At 37.0% G+C, this 22044-nt stretch overlaps 1 protein-coding gene across 1 annotated transcript; it reads right to left on the reverse strand.

Annotated features, from left to right (window-relative positions):
• Positions 1-17419: 17419 nt before the first annotated feature.
• Positions 17420-18352, reverse strand: LOC132281314 (F-box protein At1g49990-like). The gene has a single exon (XM_059783030.1). It carries the CDS (start codon positions 18350-18352, stop codon positions 17420-17422), a length of 933 nt encoding a protein of 310 aa, XP_059639013.1.
• Positions 18353-22044: the final 3692 nt, after the last annotated feature.

Here is a 22044-nt window from a genome sequence, read left to right on the forward strand (position 1 = left end):
AATTACAGTAGGAACTAAATAACAGAACTCTAAAGATTTGTAATCCAGTTTAACTCATCGTGATTAAATATAACTCAAACATGTATAAAATATTTTTTTAGCATTATTTAAACCCCCTGGAGTCTACCTAGGCATGCATAGAACACAGGTTTAGGGGAAATAGTGAGAACATAAACTTGCCTTTGATTTCCGATTAGAAATCTTAAACTGTCGTCTCTAACAACTCCGACAACGTCGGTTGTTTTTTATCGACCTCTGCTACTCCTAGTTCGACCCACAAGCACACGCCAAACTCCCCTCCTTGATTCAGTCTTAGCCTAAGCCAAAACCATAGTCTTCTTTTCTTTATCTCTCTTTATTTTTCCCTTTATCTCTTTCTCTCTATTTTACAGAATTACGTTTACTATTCTCCAACCCTAACCCACCGTAATGTTTATATTTATAGGTTTGTAACAATAACCCTAGTCCATGTATAATTAGAGACTAAGCCCTACTTCCAATCCTAGTCGGCCCATCCATGTAGTCTAAAATTTATCCATGTCGGCTATACACACTGACTTCCTAGAGACCTGTGATACCCCCTCGTATCCGAGACACGGGTTGATCAGGCCCAGGCCTGAACTTGAGGGAATATCAAACAATTAAAGTATTTTTTAACGAACACAGATGACAAAATGAATTTAAAAAATAAAGTTTAAGCTGAAAGAAACTAAACCTCAAATAATAAAGATTAAATAATCCAGCTCCAAAACCTCCTAGGGTACAACTCGGGAATCCATCTCTAGTGGACCCCTAATAATAATCCAAACAGTAATAAAAAAATAACTGATAAGACATCCAGAAGTAAGCTACGAAGAGAAGTCCTACATCGTCGATAGAGTGAATAGAAACCTCTGTTCAGCACGAACACGTCTAAAGTCTGGAATTATCGTGTACTTAGAAAATAGAAGTAGGTCAGGCCCACGCGCAAGTTCTATATTACTACAATCCAAACAGAGGCCCGATACGCATATACATCCTAACCAATCCAACAATAACTAAATAGTCCGTAGATATATATATCTATTCACACTACAGGATTCTCACTGGACTACAGGCCGGTCTCAACCTGAATAGAGATAATATGCTAAAATGCACACGAAGTGGGCATTTGTACCTAACCTAAACAGGGTACACCTCCAACCATCGTAGCTAGCTATGCATCCCAATGCATATACGCTTCCTAGCCAATGACTCTGAGACTCTGGCTTATATCGTGGCACCATAAAATATATTTAAAATCCATTCCAAACCAAGAGTGTCACTTAACTATTTAGTGATCTGACACAAAATACAGGTAGGACTTAACTTTTGTAGTTAATCCATCCCTTAATCCAGAGTAGGTAGGACTTAGCGGTTTTGAGCTAATCCCCCTAGTATGTCACCGTCCCATACCGGTGCGTACAATCCATCCATCTAGTGTTTATAATATAAATGACAGTAAATATCAACATATCCAATATAAGCATTACAAGAATATATAAATAACATGTTTGTTCAATACATCCAGTATATGTTTCTCTACCATTTAAAATGCAGAGAAATAAATATAATCATTCTATAACTCACAATAAGCATAATAGTAACACTAACAATATATATATGCTTCCTTGTAGTTACTCCACAACACTTCATAAATTGATATAAACAGTTCTCGGTAAACATCAACTAGTTGCTTATTAAGCATTAACTGAATTTATATTAGTTAACAGGCTTAATCTCATACCACTGTTATATGATTTACATGCCAAACTCCTATTTCAATTGTTAATTTAAAATTAATCAACTTAAATCGTCTACAATACTACAACCCTGTAAACTATCTTAAAAGTTTCTTACTAACACTTATATACATAATCATTCTGTAATCTAATATGCTTAATTTAAATTACAGAAACATGATTAAACAATATTTCCATTCCCAGATAAATAGCAACTCATAAAGTTATGCAATTAAAACCCTCTGTCTCAAAAAACAGTCCACCAGTTCACTTGAACTATAACGGTTCAATCTACCGATTTCTTGAAATTTTATTATGTATTAACACATTCTTAGAAGTTTTAATAGGACTTAGATGCTACAAAAACATCCCTGTATAGCTCCTAACTGCATCTGGAAACACCAAATCCTGAAACCTGTAGCCAAAACTATCACCGAAAAGGCAAAAAACCAAAACCTATTGAAGGAGCCGGCTCCCTCAAAGAGGGAGCCGCCTCTAATGATGGTGGAGCTGCCTCCACCTAAGGTGGAGCCGCCTCCATTGATCCTAGAGCCGGCTCCACACATGGTGGAGCCTGCTCTGCGTTTTGGTGAACCTGTTCCTCCCCTGTTCGTCGTCTCCTTCCACTCCGGCAGTATTCGGCTACTTTGTTCCTCCAAACCAACTTCCCTACTAGTTAAAACTAAGTCCCAAGGTGCTCTAAAGTTATTTAAATTCATTACTTGTTAATTAAATTCATCCAAAACAAGAACAAGCAACAGCAGTTTCAAAACGAACAGATTACACATACCAAAACACATACAGTTTTTAAAACCAATTAAAGTGGAAACTAAGTTAAACCAAATTAATTTAAGTTTATTTCATCCTGAGATTGAATTAGAGATGTAAAGAACACAAGCCAAAGAGATTAAGTTAGATATAAAACTTGTTTTACACCGACGGTCCTTCCCAAGTTCTCCAGTAAAACCCTCTGTTTGCTCTCTCCCTCCCTATTTCCTCTATGCCTCTATAGAAAACCTACGGTTTTGTTTTGTTTTGTTTTTCTTTAAGCCCTAAACCCTCTGTAAAAACCTATTTATAACCTTAAACATTAAACCCTAATCCATGTATATACTTCGGCCCAAAGGCAAACCTAGGTTATACAATGTCGGCTGCCTATGAAAACTATAAACCCCATAAAACTATAGTCACGTTGCAAACTAACTATATCCAATTAAATTTAATTTAACTTAAAACAATTAAATTATAAAATCACATTAATTCCTTATTAAATCCTATTAATTCAAATTAATCATAATTAAAGAAGTAAATTAAAACAATCAACAATCAATTACGACAACTAAGTAAAACAGAACAATTAAATAAAGTAAATCAAGTAAATAAAAACAAGTAAACAAATGCAACTAAATAATTAAAATAAGTAAATCAAACCAAAGAAATAAACAAAAGCAATTTTAAACAATAAATTAAATACCAGGACTATCCTTTTGAAATTAGGGGTATTACATTCTTCCCCCCTAACAAAAGGAATTCCATCCTCGGAATTCGCTCTTACCTTCTTCCAAAATTTCAGGAAATTGCGAGCGAATGACGTCTTCTCGTTCCCAATTAGACTTAGCCTCATTGTGATGACTCCAATGGACACGAACTAAAGGAATAACCTTATTACGAAGGATTTGATCCCGACAATCGACTATACGACATGGTGGCTCCAAATAAGTTATATCCGGCTGCAACTCAATTTCCCCAACATCGATATACTGATACCAATGCTCATCTCGCAGAAACTTCCATAACATGGAACACATTGTGCACGCAATCCAAATTATCTAGAAGTACCAACCGATAAGCCACAGCTCTAACTCGATCTGTAATCATAAATGGACTGACAAACTATGGAGACAACTTCCCTTTCTTCCCAAAGCGCATTACACCCTTCATAGGAGATACTTTGAGAAGAACCTGATCCCTAACCTGAAACTCCAAAGCATGAGTGTGACGATCTGCATAACTCTTCTGCCTACTTTGAGCAGTACGCATGCGATCCCTAATAAGAGTAATCTTCTCAGAAGTATCCTTAATGAACTCAGGACCCAAGAATCTGCTCTCGCCAACCTCCATCCAACAAACAGGCGATCGATACGGTCGGCCATATAACGCCTCAAATGGTGCCATTCTAATAGTCTTCTGAAAACTATTATTTTAAGCAAACTCTACAAGCAGTAAGTAATCCTCCCAGTGGCCCTTGAAATCAAGAACACACGACCAGAGCATATCCTCCATAATCTGATTCAGCCTCTCAGTCTGTCCATCAGTCTGAGGATGATAAGCAGTACTAAGGTGTAATTCTGTACCCAAAGCCTGCTGAAAAGTCTTCCAGAACCCTGACACAAAGCTCGAATCCCTATCCGATATAATAGACAATGGAATGCCGTGTAACTTCACAATCTTGGCAATGTAAAGTCTCGCCAACTGCTCCGAAGTGAAGTCAGTACGAATAGGCAAAAAGTGAGCTGATTTCATCAGTTTGTCCACGATGACCCAAATGGAATTGTGATCCTTGAAATAATTTGGCAATCCTTCCATAAAATCCATAGAAATGCTCTCCCATTTCCACTCCTGTATCGGCAGTAGTTGTAGAGCTCCTGGCAGTCTCTGATGATCAATCTTGACCAATTGATAAGTACTACACCGAGAAACAAAAAGAGCAATGTTCTACTTCATACCTGCGCACCAAAACTGCCACTTTATATCCTGATACATCTTGTCGCCTCCTAGATGAACAGAGAACTCAGAGTAGTGAGTCTCAGTCATCACATCCTTCCTCAAATCATCAGCAGAAGGCACCACTAAAAGTCCCTTGTACCTCAAGCCTCCATCAGTCCCAATATGGTAAAATGGAACCTCCCCATAAGCTATCTCTGCAACTTTGTCGATATACTACTGATCGGTGAGTTGTACTTGTAAAACCCTGTGAATGATGAAAGGTGCAACCACCATGCAGGCCATAAAAGCGTCCGATAACTCATCTACATTCTTTAAAGCATTCCACTCAGTGGTGAATAAGGCATAAAGACTACCAACAGGTCAGCGACTGAGTGCATCCGCCACCACATTCGCTTTCCCTAGATGGTACTGTATAGAGAAGTGATAGTCTTTCACAAACTCCAACCACTTGCGCTGTCCCATATTCAGCTCCTGCTGAGTGAACAAATACTACAAACTCTTGTGATCGCTGAATAATCTGAAGGACTCACCCAACAGATAATGCCTCCAAATACGTAAGGCAAAGACCACAACTGCCAACTTTAAATCATGTTTTGGATAATTAAGCTCGTGAGGCTTAAGTTTTCGAGATTCATACGAAATCAGTTACTCCTCCTGCATCAAAACACATCCAAGACCCTGTAATGAAGCATGCATATAGACCAGATACTCTATCATGCTCTGTGGGGTAGACAAAACTGGTGCAGAAGTCAACCTAATCTTTAGCTCATCAAAAGCTCTCTGACAATGTTCATCCCACACAAACCATACACCCTTCTTAGTTAGATGAGTGAGTGGTCCCGCTATCTTTGAGAATCCTTAGATGAACCTCCTGTAATATCCTGCCAAACTGAGGAAAGTCTGAATCTCGGTAGGTGATGTAGGCTATCCCCACTCAACCACTACTGAAACCTTGGTTGGATCCATCGCTATTCCTCTTTCTGACACCACGTGACCTAGAAACTTCACCTCCTACTGCCAAAATTCACACTTCTCGAACTTGGCATACAACTGGTGTTCACGAAGCATCTGCAAGACTATCCGAAGATGTCTAGCATGATCGTCCTCAGACCTCGAGTAAATCAAAATGTTATCTATGAAAACAATGACAAATTGATCCAAGTAAGCTCTGAAAACTCTATTCATTAAATCCATGAAAATCGTTGGTGCATTAGTCAACCCGAATGGTATCACACGAAACTCATAAGATCCAGATCTAATGAGAAACGCTGTCCTTGGAACATCTTGCTCCCGAACCCGAAGTTGATGATATCCAGATCGCAGATCAATCTTAGAGAAATAAATAGCTCCCTTTAACTGATCAAATAAGTCATCAATCCTGGGCAAAGGATACTTGTTATGAACCTTAACCTTGTTCAACTCCCTGTAATCTATACACAGGCGGAGCGAACCATCCTTCTTCTTCACAAACAACACTGGTGTTCCCCAAGGTGAAGTACTCCGACGAATGAAACCCTGGCTGAGTAGCTGCTGAATTTGATCCCTCAGCTTGCGTATTTCCATTGGTGCCATCCTATAGGGTGCCCTAGTAATAGGCGCAGTACCTGGAGCTAAGTCTATCACAAAATTGATCTTATGACTAGGTGGCAACCCTGGAATCTCCTGAAATACATCCGCAAAATCCTATACAATCGGTATGTTATCCAATGATATAGTGGTCCCCTCCTTCGTTTCTTCCTCCACATAGAAGAAATAAGTACTAATGACCCTACTGGAACGTGGTAGGAGCGACGACATACATGTCCTGATCAGGTATGGTAAACACAATAGACTTATCAAAATAATTAACTTGGGCATGGTAGTGAGACAACCAATCCATCCCAAGTATCACATCATAAGTGTGTATGTCCAGGACCAATAAATTGGCTAGAAACTTGAGTCTGCCAATATCTAGTGCCACAGGCCTATTACTCTCATGAAGAATGGCTGTATCACCCAACGGTGTAGAAATACCCTGAGGTCTACTGTATACCCGAGTCGTCATCCCCAACAAAGCAACAAAAGTCCTAGCTACAAATGAGTGTGTAACACCCGTATCAAATAAAACACGTCCATGAAAACTATGTATAGGAAACTTACCCTCAACAGGTTGAGGTGCCCGCATATCCTGTGGTATGGGATTGTACATCCTGCCATAATGTAACTGCTGCGGTGCTTCTCCCTGAGGCTGCGGCAGCGCTGGTAAAGCCGGATATGTCTGACCCTGAATTCGCGGAACCTGTGGAGCTGGTAAAGGCCCCTGTCTCTGTCCTTATTTGGCTATAGGACACTGCCTGGTAGTGTCCTATAGCCAAATAAGGACAGAGACAGGGACAGGGATAGCATGTGCAGCAGGGGCAGAGGGCGTCAGTGCCTTTACCAGCTCCACAGGTTCCGCGAATTCAGGGTCAGACATATCCGGCTTTACCAGCACTGCCGCAGCCTCAGGGAGAAGCACCGCAGCAGTTACATTATGGCAGGATGTACAATCCCATACCACAGGATATGCGGGCACCTCAACCTGTTGAGGGTAAGTTTCCTATACATAGTTTTCATGGACGTGTTTTATTTGATACGGGTGTTACACACTCATTTGTAGCTAGGACTTTTGTTGCTTTGTTGGGGATGACGACTCGGGTATACAGTAGACCTCAACCTGGTAGTGTGACCATACTCTCCACAAGTGTAACAACTACCCTGGAAGTACCAAATGGCTTCCTTTGTCGGTTAGCCTATGGCTGACCCTGTCTTACCTGTGGTCCCCCATTCTGCTGTCGTTGAACAGGTGCCACATCCCTGGGAGCATCTGATCCACCCTTGTGCTTCTTCCAAGGCTGTTGTCCTAAGAACTTACCCTTGTCATTCTGTCGGTGACCATTGTCATTCCCCTTTCTCAGCTGACTGATTAGCAGAGTCTCTATCACCTCGCTTCTCACCCTTGGCCTGTCTGATATCCACGGTCAACTGATATTGCTGTAGAGCGGCATTTACCACCTGAGCATAGGTAGTATAGACTGGACTACCTGTAATAGCTCTCTTGATAGACCACATCAATCCCTTAACGAAACTGTTGCATTTCTTCTCCTCTGTATCCACCTCATCTGGTGCAAAGAGAGACAAGCATGTGAACTGCTGCTCATACTCCGCTACTGTCATGTTCCCCTGCTGCAGATTAAGAAACTCAGTCTTCATGGCTGCCCTGACTGTGTAAGGGAAGTACTTCTTTTTAAAGCGTGCACTGAACTCATCATAAGTCAAAGCCATCCTCTCCTCTATGGTGGTAACTGACTCCCACCACTGTAATGCATCCCGAACTAGCTTGAAGATAGCAAGCATCTGCTTCTAAACCTCCATGCACTGAACCAAGTGAAGATGTCGCTCGATGTCTTGTTTCCACTGGTGGACTACTCTCGCATCGGTGGAGCCTGTGAACTCAAGTGGGCTCCCCTTTATGAAAGAACTCCTGGCCTTTTCCCAAGTATCAGTCTGAACAACCGGTGCTGGTAGCGGTGCCGGCTGTACTTGAGGCTTATTCCGAAGTGCAGTTGTTACCCCAACTTCTATAGCCCGAGCAATAAGGTCGTTGATGTGAGGAGGATATTCTAGATCTCCTCCTTGATCCTGAGTCTGTTGAATTACCTCCTGAACCTGACCATCACCATCCTGAAACCCAAGCCTTTGCTGCTCTTCCTCCATTTGCTGATGCCGTAGGAGATATTGTTGCCTACGAGCCGCTCTCCTTTCCTTCCTAGTTCCTTGCATGTTCTGTCCGTTTCTAGCATTAACCATCTATTAACACGAAAAGACAGACATTAGTACCATTTCTAAACGAACCGTAAGGAATACAATGAATCCTAAACTTAAGCTCTAATCAAGAGAAAACGCTACGCGGAAGACTTAATATGAAACATCCTAGAGACATTTGAACCTAGAGTACTCTGATACCAACTATGATACCCCTCGGATCTAAGACATAGGTTGATCAAGCCTAGGCCCGAACCCGAGGGAATATCAAACAAGTAAAGTATTTTATAACGAACACAGATGACAAAATGAATTTAAGAAATAAAGTTTAAGCTGAAAGAAACTAAAATAAAATCCTCAAATAATAAAGATTAAATAATCCAGCTCCAAAACCTCCAAGGGTACAACTCGGGAATTCATCTCTAGTGGACCCCTAATAATAATCCAAACAGTAATAAAAAAATAACTGATAAGACATCCAGAAATAAGCTATGAAGAGAAGTCTTACATCGTCGGTAGAGTGAATAGAAACCTCTGCTCAGTACGAACACGTCTAAGACTGGAACTGTCGTGTACCTAAAAAATAGAAATGGGTCAGGCCCACATGCAAGTTCTATACTACTACAATCCAAACAGAGGCCCGATACGTATGTACATCCTAACCAATCCAACAATAACTAAATAGTCCGTAGATATATATATATATATATATATATATATATTCACACTACAGGACTCTCACTGGACTACAGGCCGGTCTCAACCTGAATAGAGGTAACATGCTAAAACGTACACGAAGTGGGCATGTGTACCTAACCTAAACAGGGTACAGCTCCAACCATCGTAGCCAGCTATGCATCCCAATGCATATACGCTTCCTAGCCAACAACTCTGAGACTCAGGCTCATATCGTGGCACCATAAAATATATTTAAAATCCATTCCAAACCAAGAGTGTCACTCAACTATTTAGTGATCTGACACAAAATACAGGTAAGACTTAACTTTTGTAGTTAATCCATCCCTTAATCCAGAGTAGGTAGGATTTAGCGGTTTTGAGCTAATCCCCCTAGTATGTCACCTACCTATACCGGTGCATACAATCCATCCATCCAGTGTTGATAATATAAATGACAGTAAATATCAACATATCCAATATAAGCATTACAAGAATATATAAATAGCATGTTTGTTCAATACATCCAGTATATGTTTCTCTACCATTTAAAACGCAGAGAAATAAATATAATCATTCTGTAACTCACAGTAAGCATAATAGTAACACTAACAGTATATACATGCTTCCTTGTAATTACTCCACAACACTCCATAAATTGATATAAACAGTTCTCGGTAAACATCAACTAGTTGCTTATTAAGCATTAACTGAATTTATATTAGTGAATAGGCTTAATCTCATACCACTGTTATATGATTTACGTACCAAACTCCTATTTCAATTGCTAATTTAAAATTAATCAACTTGAATCGTCTGCAATACTACAACCATGTAAATTATCTTAAAAGTTTCTTACTGACACTTATATACATAATCATTCTGTAATCTAATATGCTTAATTTAAATTACAGAAACATGATTAAACAATATTTCCATTCCCAGATAAATAGCAACTCATAAAGTTATGCAATTAAAACCCTCTGTCTCAAAAAACAGTCCACCAGTTCACTTGAACTATAACAGTTCAATCTACTGATTTCTTGAAATTTTATTATGTATTAACACATTCTCAGAAGTTTTAATAGGACTTAGATGCTACAGAAACATCCCTATTTAGCTCCTAACTGCATCTGGAAACACCAAATCCTGAAACCCATAGCCAAAATTATCACCGAAAAGACGAAAAACTAAAACCTGTTGAAGGAGCCGGCTCCCTCAAAGAGGGAGCCGCCTCTAATGATGGTGGAGCCACCTCCAAATTGTGCCTAATAAGTATTGTATTAGGGACAGACAACAAACCCGTCTCTAATATATCGACTATTAGGGACAGTAAATACCGTCCCTAATAATAAATCAAAGGGGATAGTCTTATTTGGGATAGTAAGTCCGTTCTTAATAAATCGACCTATTTATGACAATAGGTCCATCCCTAATAAATCAAACGGGGACGGTCTTATTTGGGATAGTAAGTTCGTCCCTAAAGGTTGAACTTTTTAGGGACGGACAACTTTTACCGTCCTTAAAAATCTTTTGGGACACAACTATTAGGGACGGTCGAATTCGATCATTTGGGACGGTCTTAGGGCTTTTAGGGATAGATTCGACCATCACTAAAAACCTAATTTCTTATAGTGAATCCTGAAACCCGTAAGCAAAACTATCACCGAAAAGGCGAAAAACCAAAACCTGTTGAAGAAGCCGGCTCCCTCAAAGAGGGAGCCGCCTTTAATGATGGTGGAGCTGCCTCCACCTATGGTGGAGCCTCCTCCACTGATCCTAGAGCCGGCTCAACACATGGTGGAGCCTGCTCTGTGTTTTGATGAACCTGTTCCTCCCCTGTTCGTCGTCTCTTTCCACTCCGGCAGTATTCGGCTACTTTATTCCTCCAAACCAACTTCCCTACTGGTTAAAACTAAGTCCCAAGGTGTTCTAAAGTTATTTAAATTCATTACTTGTTAATTAAATTCATCCAGAACAAGAACAAGCAACAGCAGTTTCAAAACGAACAGATTACACATACCAAAACACATACAGTTTTTATAACCAATTAACGTGGAAACTAAGTTAAACCAAATTAATTTAAGTTTATTTCATCCTGAGATTGAATTAGAGATGTAAATAACACAAGCTAAAGAGATTGAGTTAGATATAAAACTTGCTTTACACCGACGGTTCTTCCCAAGTTCTTCGGTAAAACCCTCTCTTTGCTCTCTCCCTCCCTATTTCCTCTATGCCTCCACAGAAAACCTACGGTTTTGTTTTGTTTTTTTTAAACCCTAAACCCTCCGTAAAAACTTATTTATAACCTTAAACATTAAACCTTAATCCATGTATACTTCGGCCTATAGGCAAACCTAGGTTATACAATGTCGGCTGCCTATGAAAACTATAAACCCCGTAAAACTATAGTCACGTTGCAAACTAACTAAATGTAATTAAATTTAATTTAACTTAAAACAATTAAATTATAAAATCACATTAATTCCTTATTAAATCCCATCAATTCAAATTAATCATAATTAAAGAAGTAAATTAAAACAATCAACAATCAATTACGACAACTAAGTAAAACAGAACAATTAAATAAAGTAAATCAAGTAAATGAAAACAAGTAAACAAATGCAACTAAACAATTAAAACAAGTAAATCAAACCAAAGAATTAAACAAAAGCAATTTTAAACAATAAATTAAATACCAGGACTATCCTTTTAAAATTCGGGGTATTACAAGACCTTAGTTAACTAACGTAATTTAAAACTCATTTAATTTATTTGACATTAAAGTTAATAATTACTAAATTAATCCAACAAAAGAAAAAAAACAAAAACCAATTAAATACAACAATTGAAAGAAATACAACAATTAAATAAAACAATAATTGAAATTAAGTCAATTAATTAATTAATTAATTAACAATAAATAAAACAAATAAGCAAATAGCCAAATAAACATATATCAATGCACAAATTACATTAAAACCATAAAATAGACTGCCGAGACTAGCCTTTTAAAATTAGGGGTATTACAGCTAAGCTCCATGTTGTGGGCTCGAGTAACAAGCTCTCCAAATGTGTGAGGCTTAATCCGTTGTAGGATGTAAAGAAGCTCCCAGCGCGTGCTTTGCATACATGCTTCAACTGCAGAAATTTTAGACAAACGATCCTTGTAGTCAAGACTTAGAGCTCGCCAACGATTGATGTAGTTAACCATGGGTTCACCCTTCATCTATTTTATGTTTGTAAGCTCCATCATACTTATAGTACGACGAGTACTGTAGACACGGTTGAGAAGTTCTCGTTCCATCTGCTCCCAACTGTCAATACCTCTAGCTTTGAGGTCTGTGTACAAATCAAATGCATTCCATTTGAGGGAATGAACGAATTACTTGACAAGGAGATCTTCGTTTGTACTAACATTGCCGTAAGTTTTTACAAAGTGCACGACATGTTGCTTGGGATTGCCTTTTCCGTTAAATTATTGAAACTTTGGAGGTTGGTACCCAACCGACATTTTTAAGATGTCAATTTTTTCTGTATAAGGCTTTGAGTATATGCGAGCACTTTGAGGAATGCCATTGTATTGTTCTCTTATGCAATTTACTATCATGTCTTGAAGTTGTTGGACAGAGAGTGAGGTGACGGAGTCAGCTTCAATTGTTGGATTGGGAAACATGTCATTTTGATCATCAATTGGAGTGTTCTCTAGCATGGAATTAGAATGAGGAATTTGGCCTTTGCTTGACTCAACATTGTCTTAACGAAATTTTAATTTTTCTATCAGCGAGGCAATTTTTAGACCTTGCTCCTTGAGAGAGTATTGTAATCTTTCAATTGCACGGGGCCATACTCATCAATTGCTCTTCATACAAGGTAGTATTCGCCATCATAACTGGCATAGTGACAGAGTCAAAAAAAATCTATGGCCTTGAGTGGACTAGCCTTGAACTTGAACTTGTGAATGGAGCAACCTTTAAGGTTGTAAGAACCTTCTTCCTTGCCCCCAACGAGGTGAAGGCGGTATGAGCTTGAGTTGTTACGTGGACAGATTTGGCGAATTTGATGGAATTTACTTTTACCGCATCGTTTGGCCTTTTGGTGGGAACGGATGCTTTGGCTATGTTCTGCATCATTGGGCTTGCAGAGATGTTAGTACCACTTAATGAAGTTGCAACCTTCTTGCCATCTTTTGTGGTGGTATTATGTTGTCTGTCATGACTGCGATGTCCTTCGAGGTATTCTTGTTCTTCGTCTAAATCTTGTTGGAAGTCATAGAGTCTGATGATGAATTTGTTGAGGATTTGATATATGAGAAAGAGATGAGAGGCAGAGGTTATCCCACCAGGTATGCCAGAAGTTTGTACACACAAATTTTATAGTCTGCAAAAAAGAACAAAATATGGAGCAAAAAATAATATTTTATTAAATTAGAAAAATTGGAGTACAATCCTCTGTAATTTTCTTTAAAAAAGAATAATGTCCTCTGATTCGATCTCCTTTTTGTTGGTTGGATCCAAGGGCTACACGAGCTTGATCTTAAATCACCGTGGAATTTGGATGAAGAACGGCAAGATTTGATGTGCTTGTTATTGATCACCGTGAAATTTGGATGAAGAACGGCACGATTTGATGTGCTTGTTGTTCTTCGCTTTTGGGCAGAGTTTCTGTATTTCTTTCTGGAATTCTGGATTTCTGAATTCTGAATTTTTGTGTGAATTTCTAGACCTTCAATTTTCTGAATTTGTCTCTGAATTTCTAGACCTTCGAATTTCTGAATTCTGAATTTGTCTCTGAATTTCTAGACCTTTTAGATTTCTGAGTCTCTCAATTTCTGGACCCTCTAGATTTTCTGAATTTGTGTCCCCTTCCTCCTTCCTCCAGGCCTCTATTTATAGGCTTCTTGGATTAATAGGATGATGACACGTGTCTTCTCCTGATAAGGAAAAAATCATACCTGGGCCGAGCCGGTTATATTGCGATAATTATCCTTTTAAATAATTATTCCAAATATATTTATTAAGAATAATTATCTTTCTATTTAATCATCTGGGCTGAGCTAATTAAATAATTTAAGTGGACCAAACTTGGCCAAATTAAATAACTTAATTAAACATCAGACTTATATTTGATGGATTAATTTGTCAAAACCAAAGTCCATTAAAATTTTAGTATCTACAATGTCTAAAATGATTTTTTGATTCAATACATATATTTCCAATAAATTATATTTTGTTATTACTTTTTTTTTTTTAAATTAAGATGCATAATTCTTTCATCTAAAAATTTTTAACTAATCTCTTTTCCTTAAAAATAAAAAATATGGTACCAGTATAACTTTATGTATCTTAAATTATATATCAAATATTATGCATTTCCCAACATAAAAGAAAATATGTACCAGTATAACTTTATCCATCTTAACTTTATGCATGCCTTTGTTTTTTTTTTTTTTTTTCCTTTTATTTTATTATTATTTTTTTCCCTTTTATGTTTGGAAATGTATAATATTTGATATATAATTTAAGATGCATAAAGTTATACTGGTACCATATTTTTTATTTTTAAGGAAAAGAGATTGGTTTAATTTTTTTAGATGAAAGAATTAAGCATCTTAATTTAAAAATAAAAAAGAAAAAGAAAGACGCAATAACAAAATATAATTTATTTGAAATATATGTATTGAATCAAAAAGTCATTTTAGACGTCTATATTTTTAAGAAGTTGGGACATTTATAAAGTAAATAACAAAAAAAAAGTGAACAATATAAAGTTTTTTTTTTTTTTACTTTTTTTTTATGCATAAATTACTCATGACGGTAGATTGGTCCAATTTATTAAATTGTAAATTTAAAAAAGTCTCTTAAATAGTCAAAGGATAATTTGGTCAATTTCTCATGCAAAGGGGTGTCTTTGTTCATTTTTGAACCTTCTGGGAGTATCTTTGTCCAGAAAAGAGGTAAGTTTCATATGAGTATCCTTTTACCTCAGGAGGTGTGGCTGTACTTTACCCTACTTTTAAAATGACACAACTGCCTTTTTAGATTTTTTCTCCTTATCTCTAAATCTTGAATATTTTAGGTCTTTTTTGGCAAGATAAAAAATAAAAATAAAAATTGAAATTGAATAATATTTTGTTTATAGGACCAAAAAAAAAAAAAAAAATTATGTTAAATAAATTGTCTCTTTTGACCGGACCAAAAATAAAAAAGTAACCATTAAAATAATTATCTCTTTTGACAAGAAAAAAATGCAAAATATATATATATATATATTTATTGAAAAAATTATCTCTTTTGTTAAGATAAAATAAAAAGTATGAAAAAGAGAATTAATATATATATATATATATATATATATAATAAATTATCTCGATTGATAATACCCAAAAATATATATATATTTCTATTGAATAAATTATTTCTTTTGATGGGACCATAAAAAATAAAAAATAATAAAAAAAGTCAACTTTAATGGTTTTGATTGCACCAAAAAAAAAAGTCACGAATAAATTATCTCTTTTGACTGTCAAAAATAAAATTATCAGTATGAAATAAATTATCTTTTTGAAGAGGACCTCCGAAAATTATCTTCTTTGAGAGGTCTTTCGAAAAGAAAAGGAAAAGAAAGTATAAGCACAAGGAAAAAAAAATAGTAAAGGAACTAAAGAAGGTAAAAAAAAAAAAAAAAAATTAAGTTGTATAAAGGGTAGTTATGACATTATGAAATAGTGAGTGCATTAATGAATTGAAGGACTTTTATATTATTTTCTTTTAAAGAAAACGATAAGTGGAGTACAATTGGAGAAAAGTGGAGTGCGAATATCTCCTCCAAAAAAAAAAAAAAAAAAAAAACCATTTGTTTTCATTCGGTCACAATTTCTCAAAATTAATAACAAAATTGATAACCCACAATTTTTCTCAAAATAGCAAAATGGCATACTTCTTTTGCGGTAATAAATTTTTAATTTCTTACAAAAGGAAAAAAGTTTGACCAATCTAAAAGGGTATCTATCAGTGCTACTTATATCTGTCAATGTTGTTCAATTTGGCCTTAAAAAAATTGTGAGAGATTATGGATGGGTTATCCAACCTCTGAATGATGTATTTCAAGAGCTAATTGATGCGATTGGGTGTTACTTCGCTACGTAGCCCACACTGGATTCGCTATTTTAGTTATTTAGTTATTTTCCATTATGTTTTTATGGTAAAAAATAAATCAATAAATAAAATAAAATAAAATATAATTTAATTTCATTCTGCCACAATTTTTCAAAATAACAAAATTTTGCTATAAAAAAAATAATAAATAAATAGGAACAAAGAAAGCCACATATTAGTAAAGAAAGTATGACCAAAATTTTGTTGTAAAGAAAATAAAGAAAACCCCATATTTAGAAAACCGCTTAAAGAAAACTCCATATTTTCTGTACAATATTTTATTTAAATTTCAGATGTGAATTCATTGAGATATCTTAAAAATATATCTGGTTAGACTTCAAATTTTATGATTTATCTTTAGATGGAGCAGATTGTGCATGAAGTTTTTGTGGGTTCTCCATTTTCATCAGTTCTAAGTTATTTTGCTTTTCTATTGAGACTTATTTATAGCTAAAATCATGTTTTGATTTCTTCAAATTCCTCTTTTTTTTTTTTTTTTTTTCCTTACCAATAGATTTATCAGATCTTAATATTTTGATAGTTCTTTAAATATTTGCTTAATTTCATTTTTGTTTTGTTAGGGAAGTTTCATAAAAAGCTTCTTTAATTAACTGATTTAAAAAAAAAACAATTTGGAAAAATTTTTGGTAGATACATTTTTGTATTAATATAATCAATAGTAATTTTTTTTTTTTTTTAGTTTAAAGTAGTCTTATAGTTGATGGTAATGTTTGCTTATAAATTTGGCCCCCACGCCTCCGCCCTGCGGTAAGACTGTACACTGTTTCCAACTTAATTCAGTATCACACTTACTCCGAAAAAATAAAATAAATAAATAACACCATCAAAGAGTTCAAAGCAAGAATGAAAATATAATCTTGTAGCTAATGGGTTTCATCATGATAACCCCAACATTAAACTAGGAACATTCTTATCCTACTGGGATACTAGCGACTAGAGAAAAACAAAGTTAGGAAATTATATATTACTCCGACCGGGACATTCCGTCGGAGTTGAGGAACTGTAGTAGGCCACCATGGAAGCACAAAGGGAAGGACCGTTGCAGGCAGGTGGCCGCTGTAGGGACTGCCAAAGTCAGAAAACACAATTTTCAAAGTTCTGCTCCTCATGTTGCAGAGAATAATACTACCAGGAACCGTAGATATGTAACATCTCCATCAATGGAATGAAGAGGTAGTATTGATACACGACCGGAGCCAACAAAATCATTGCGAAACCAGGGATCATCCCATTTCATTGTGCACCAAGGACCATTCAAGCCCATTGTAGTCCTTAAGTTCCCAAACGGTGACGGTGTCAATATAATATTGACTGAACCTGAGTTGTCCTTGGCACTCCCAAGAGATGTTCACAGGCCTCCTTGACAGATATGTCCTTGGGCTCTCTTATAGTACGAAATTGATCGGTGTTGTTGAATGGATCATAGGGAAAAATCTTGCCACGATAAAGGTTCATCCAGTGGAGTATTCCATTGCAAACCACCGCATTAGAATGGCAGTGGGACTCAATAAATTTATGCCCTCTGATCGATATGATTGTTTCGGTCCATTTGCATGTGTCGGATGAAAATATCTCCAATTTAAGAGTGGCCGAACCTGGTGGTGGGTTTTGTGGTGGTTCAAATTGGTGGATTAATCGAACCACTCTGAAACTAGTTGTGCAGGTGGTACCATCAAAAGAATAACATGGTTTGCAAACAAATCCACTGTTAACCTTTTCTTGGCAAGTCGGTGGTGGAGGAAGCTCAACCCAATGCCTTGTGAGTGGGTTGCAGACATAGTAAACCCTCGGAAAATTCAAGGTTGCTGAGGATAGTACTAAGCCATTGCTCGGTGCTAAGTAACGACTTGCCTCTGTTTGATGTTCATTTGATGGTGGTGCTACAAGGAAGTCCAGATCAAACCCACGAGATTCAAAAATGGGTTCTTCGGCTATTGATCGGACTCCACAAGCTGGATATTGGAACTGGTGGAAGAGGGCAAAAGGAGGCACCAAAGACGAACAATTGTGAGCATAGCATCGCGCAAAGTGAGGAGTGGATATGAAACCATACCAGCGTTTTGAAACGCACTTGCAGAGATGGATGAGTTTGAGAGGGAGTCTCTGGAGAATTTCTACAAACAGATCGTCGGATAGTTTATCAAAGTAGGATTCCAACGATTTTTTTCTTCTGAGACGTGGACAGCCAATAACCACTCTCAGCATCCACGCCCTAAAATCGTTCATCATCGCCGTAGTCTCTCTCTAGCTATTAAGATTTGAGTTTTTTTGTTGTTGAGAAAACCCAAAAAAAACAATCAAAGAACACAAGCACACCCAATTGCTCTCTCGTCTTTGCACAAATCAATTTATTGTCATCCCTAAAAGAAGTAAAAATAGTCACAATAGAGATCCAACTTATCCTACAAAACTTGCCTTTTTCAAAATTAAAAATCGACTTGAAAACTATTTACTAAAAGTGTTTCCAATTATCAAAAGAGGAGTGCTAAACACAGTTACCGTCGCATATCTCATTGGTTGAAAAATTCAATTATAGAAATTGTAATTAATGCATCTTTTTTATTTTCGCAAGCAAACCCAATTGCTCTCCCGTTTTGAACAAATCAATTTATTATCATCCCTAAAAGTTGTATAGTCACAATAGATATCAACTTATCCTACCAAACTTGCCTTTGTCAAAATCAATAACCGACTTGGAAACTGTTGGCACCAAAAACTGGCCGCCATCTCAGCAATGACGTGAACCAATGAGAAATTGACAAGTGTTTATTATGTCTTAAGGGAAGTCGGCCAATAGAGAGACAAAAGGAGAAAATCTAGGCAAATATATTTCAGCCACTTTGTTGATAAGGTTGTTGCTAAATATATTTGTAGAGATTTGAATCAATTCAAATATGTCATCAATTCAAAAGAGAAGACTTAAGAGATTTAGTTACAATAAATAACTAAATCCCAATGAAGTAGGAATTTCAACAATAAAGGAATAGCCGTATAAGTTCAAAAGTTACAAATGGCCATTAGGCCATTTAAGGGAATGAAACGGGCTGCTAACTTAAGGAGGGGAGTTGCTAAAAAGTAGCAACTTTTCAGCAACTTTCTAGCAACGTTTTAGCAATATCTCGGCAACTTACATGTGATTAAATCGAGGAAGGTTGTTTTTACAGAGATTTCCTACTGAAACAAAACAAGAAAGGAAGCGGAATAACAATAGGATTTGACTGAGTTCAAATTGTGAAGAAAAAGAATCAAAGAAGGAGAGATTTTCTAGCAATAACTTAGGGAAATAAGTTGAGATAGAACTTCTATAAATAGAAGTATTGTATTCCATTTCTAACTTGTCCAGCACCACCACAAAACATGCATTTCATCTAAAAATATTTTCAATTGACTCTACGTCATTTTCCTATCAATTTCTTTATTTCAATTTAATGGCAATTGATTAGATCCTCGTCAACTATTTCGATTCAGCCATTTACTTTTTTTCAATTTCAATTATGCCAATTTTAATTACGCAATTTTAGTTAGGCTTTCAATTCAAGGGCAATTGATTAAATTCTTGCCATTGAATCGTAGTGACAATTGATTAAATTCTTGTCATTACTTGGCTGATGGCAATTGATTTGATTAAATTCTTGCTATCACGTTTCAGTGGCGATCGATTAAATTCTTGCCATTGTGTTTGGCTGATGGCGATTGATTAAGTTCTCGCCATCACGTTCGGCCGGCGATCGATTAAGTTCTTGCCGCCTGTCTTCACTCGGCCATTCCATCCATTCAAACATTCATCAGCCGTTGCATTTCTTTAGACACTCTAAAAAGTCCTTACTACAAAAAAGGCATAAAAGAACCTTGCTGGGAGTTCTTACTAGTCTCTCTCCCACACAATCGCCTGAGAGTCAGCCATCGGGAAAAGGAATAGGCTGGTGTTCAATTACATATTTTGGGTATTTTGTTCAAATACTTTGTCACGGCCGTGAAGAGTCCATCGACCGGCGTAGGGAACAAAAACCGCGCGAACAGAAACTAATTACCAAAAAAAAAAAAAAAAAAAAACTAACTTGGAAAGCTTCCTAGGGAAGGCAACCCGCGGTAAGTTTGCACGCAACACAGCTCAGTAATCAAAATAACTCCACAAAATCAGTAAGTTTGACCGCCCCAATTCTCTAAGTAACTAAAGATCAAACTCCACCACAACAGTTTTGTGCTCCCTCAACAACATATATTGAGACTTTATAAATAAATTAAAAGAATGCGTGGATCAATTATTTTCAAATTATTTTAGTTATATTATGAATCTTTTCTCTTCTTATTTTCCATCCATCAGCAATAAATTAACTAGTAATAGACATGTGGAGGGAAATTTTCCCGACATTCACAAGACGGCACATGTCAGGCCAAACCATGTCTACTGGCTAGAAAAAGAAACCCATAGCACGAAGGCCGAGCGAGAGAATGCCTAGCACCAAAAATTGGCCCAAGAAGTGAGACCCACTCCAGTAAGCCCAATCCAAGGCTATAACCAAGTACATCTCGAAATAACGCCCCACATTATATTGCAAATAATCATGGGAAAATTATGACCATATATGTAACGGGTAGTAACGGCCCCAAATTAAGAATCCTCATTGTAATAACTATAAATACAAAGAGTAAGACCTAACGAAAAATATCTGATTCTCATTACTATAAGCTCTTGTTCTTCCTTGCTTTATGTTTTCTTTCTGATTATTTACTTTACTATGTGTTTGAGTGTGAAATCTCTTGGATCGAATCGTTGCATTCGAGCCGAAATTTATGCACCTAAACTTTGGCACCGTCTGTGGGAAGGTACTGAAAGCCTCTCACCACAATTGTTGAGTTATTTAATACATGCAACACCGCTCCTGGACGGCAACGAGATCAGACACCTTTAAAATGCAGCAACTAGAAATCATAAAAAAGTTGCGCGAAGAGAAGAAGGAGCAATTCAATACCATGCGCTAAGCGAACAAGGCTAGTGCCGAGCAAATCAACACTTTAAGGCAAGCCAGCGAGGCAAGTGCCGCTCAAATCAATGCCTTGCAACAGAAGAATGAAGAGCTTAGGACCGCTGTTCAGCAGGCCAACATGCCTCCTCCCCTACCAGCTATTGATCGACAGATTTCCTAGGACCAACAGCCTGAGCAGGACGAACAGCTGAACCTGTCACCAATCCCAATGGTTGAAGGAGACAACAATATAACCTTCGGTAACCGAGGAATCCTCCACAGAATCTCGACGCACCTCGAGCCATACCCGAACAGAATGTGAATGACATGGTCAATTAGTCCCACGTAGTGGCAGAATCAACGTTGGGAATGCCACGGCAAACACAAGGCCTAAAAGATCATGCCAAATCCGGAAAGCGAAGCACCTTTGTCCCGGACGGGTATCTTCAACATTTGGCAAACAACAATATCCTGGCAAGTTTTACGAGAGAAGTGGACGAGTGGATCAAAGGCCAAACGCCCGAAGACATAACCAGAGAATTCACTGCCTCCATAATCAAAACTCCTTTTTCCGACGAAATAGAGCAGGTCTAGAGACCAAAAAAGTTCGTCATGCCAAAGTTGTATAAAAAGTCACAATAGAGATCAACTTATCCTACAAAACTTGCCTTTTTCAAAATCAAAAACCGACCTGAAAACTAATTACCAAAAAAAAAAAACTTGGAAAGCTTCCTAGGGAAGGCACCCGCGGTAGGGTTGCATGCAACACCTATAGCTCAGTAAACAAAATAACTTCACAAAATCAATAAGTTTGACTGCCCCAATTCTCTATGTAACTAACGATTAAAGTCCACCACAATAGTTTTGTGCTCCCTCAACAACATATATTGAGACTTTATAAATAAATTAAAAGAATGCGTGGATTAATTTTTTCAAATTATTTGTTATATTATG

This window comes from Cornus florida, unplaced genomic scaffold, assembly GCF_030987335.1.
Source record: "Cornus florida cultivar Cherokee Brave unplaced genomic scaffold, ASM3098733v1 CherokeeBrave_3.0.0_Hap2_Chr11, whole genome shotgun sequence".
In the NCBI taxonomy this organism is placed as follows: Eukaryota; Viridiplantae; Streptophyta; class Magnoliopsida; order Cornales; family Cornaceae; genus Cornus; species Cornus florida.

Excerpts from the sequence above, each read along its gene's own strand:
- LOC132281314 (XM_059783030.1), bottom strand. The coding sequence starts at position 18,352 with ATGATGAACGATTTTAGGGCGTGGATGCTGAGAGTGGTTATTGGCTGT.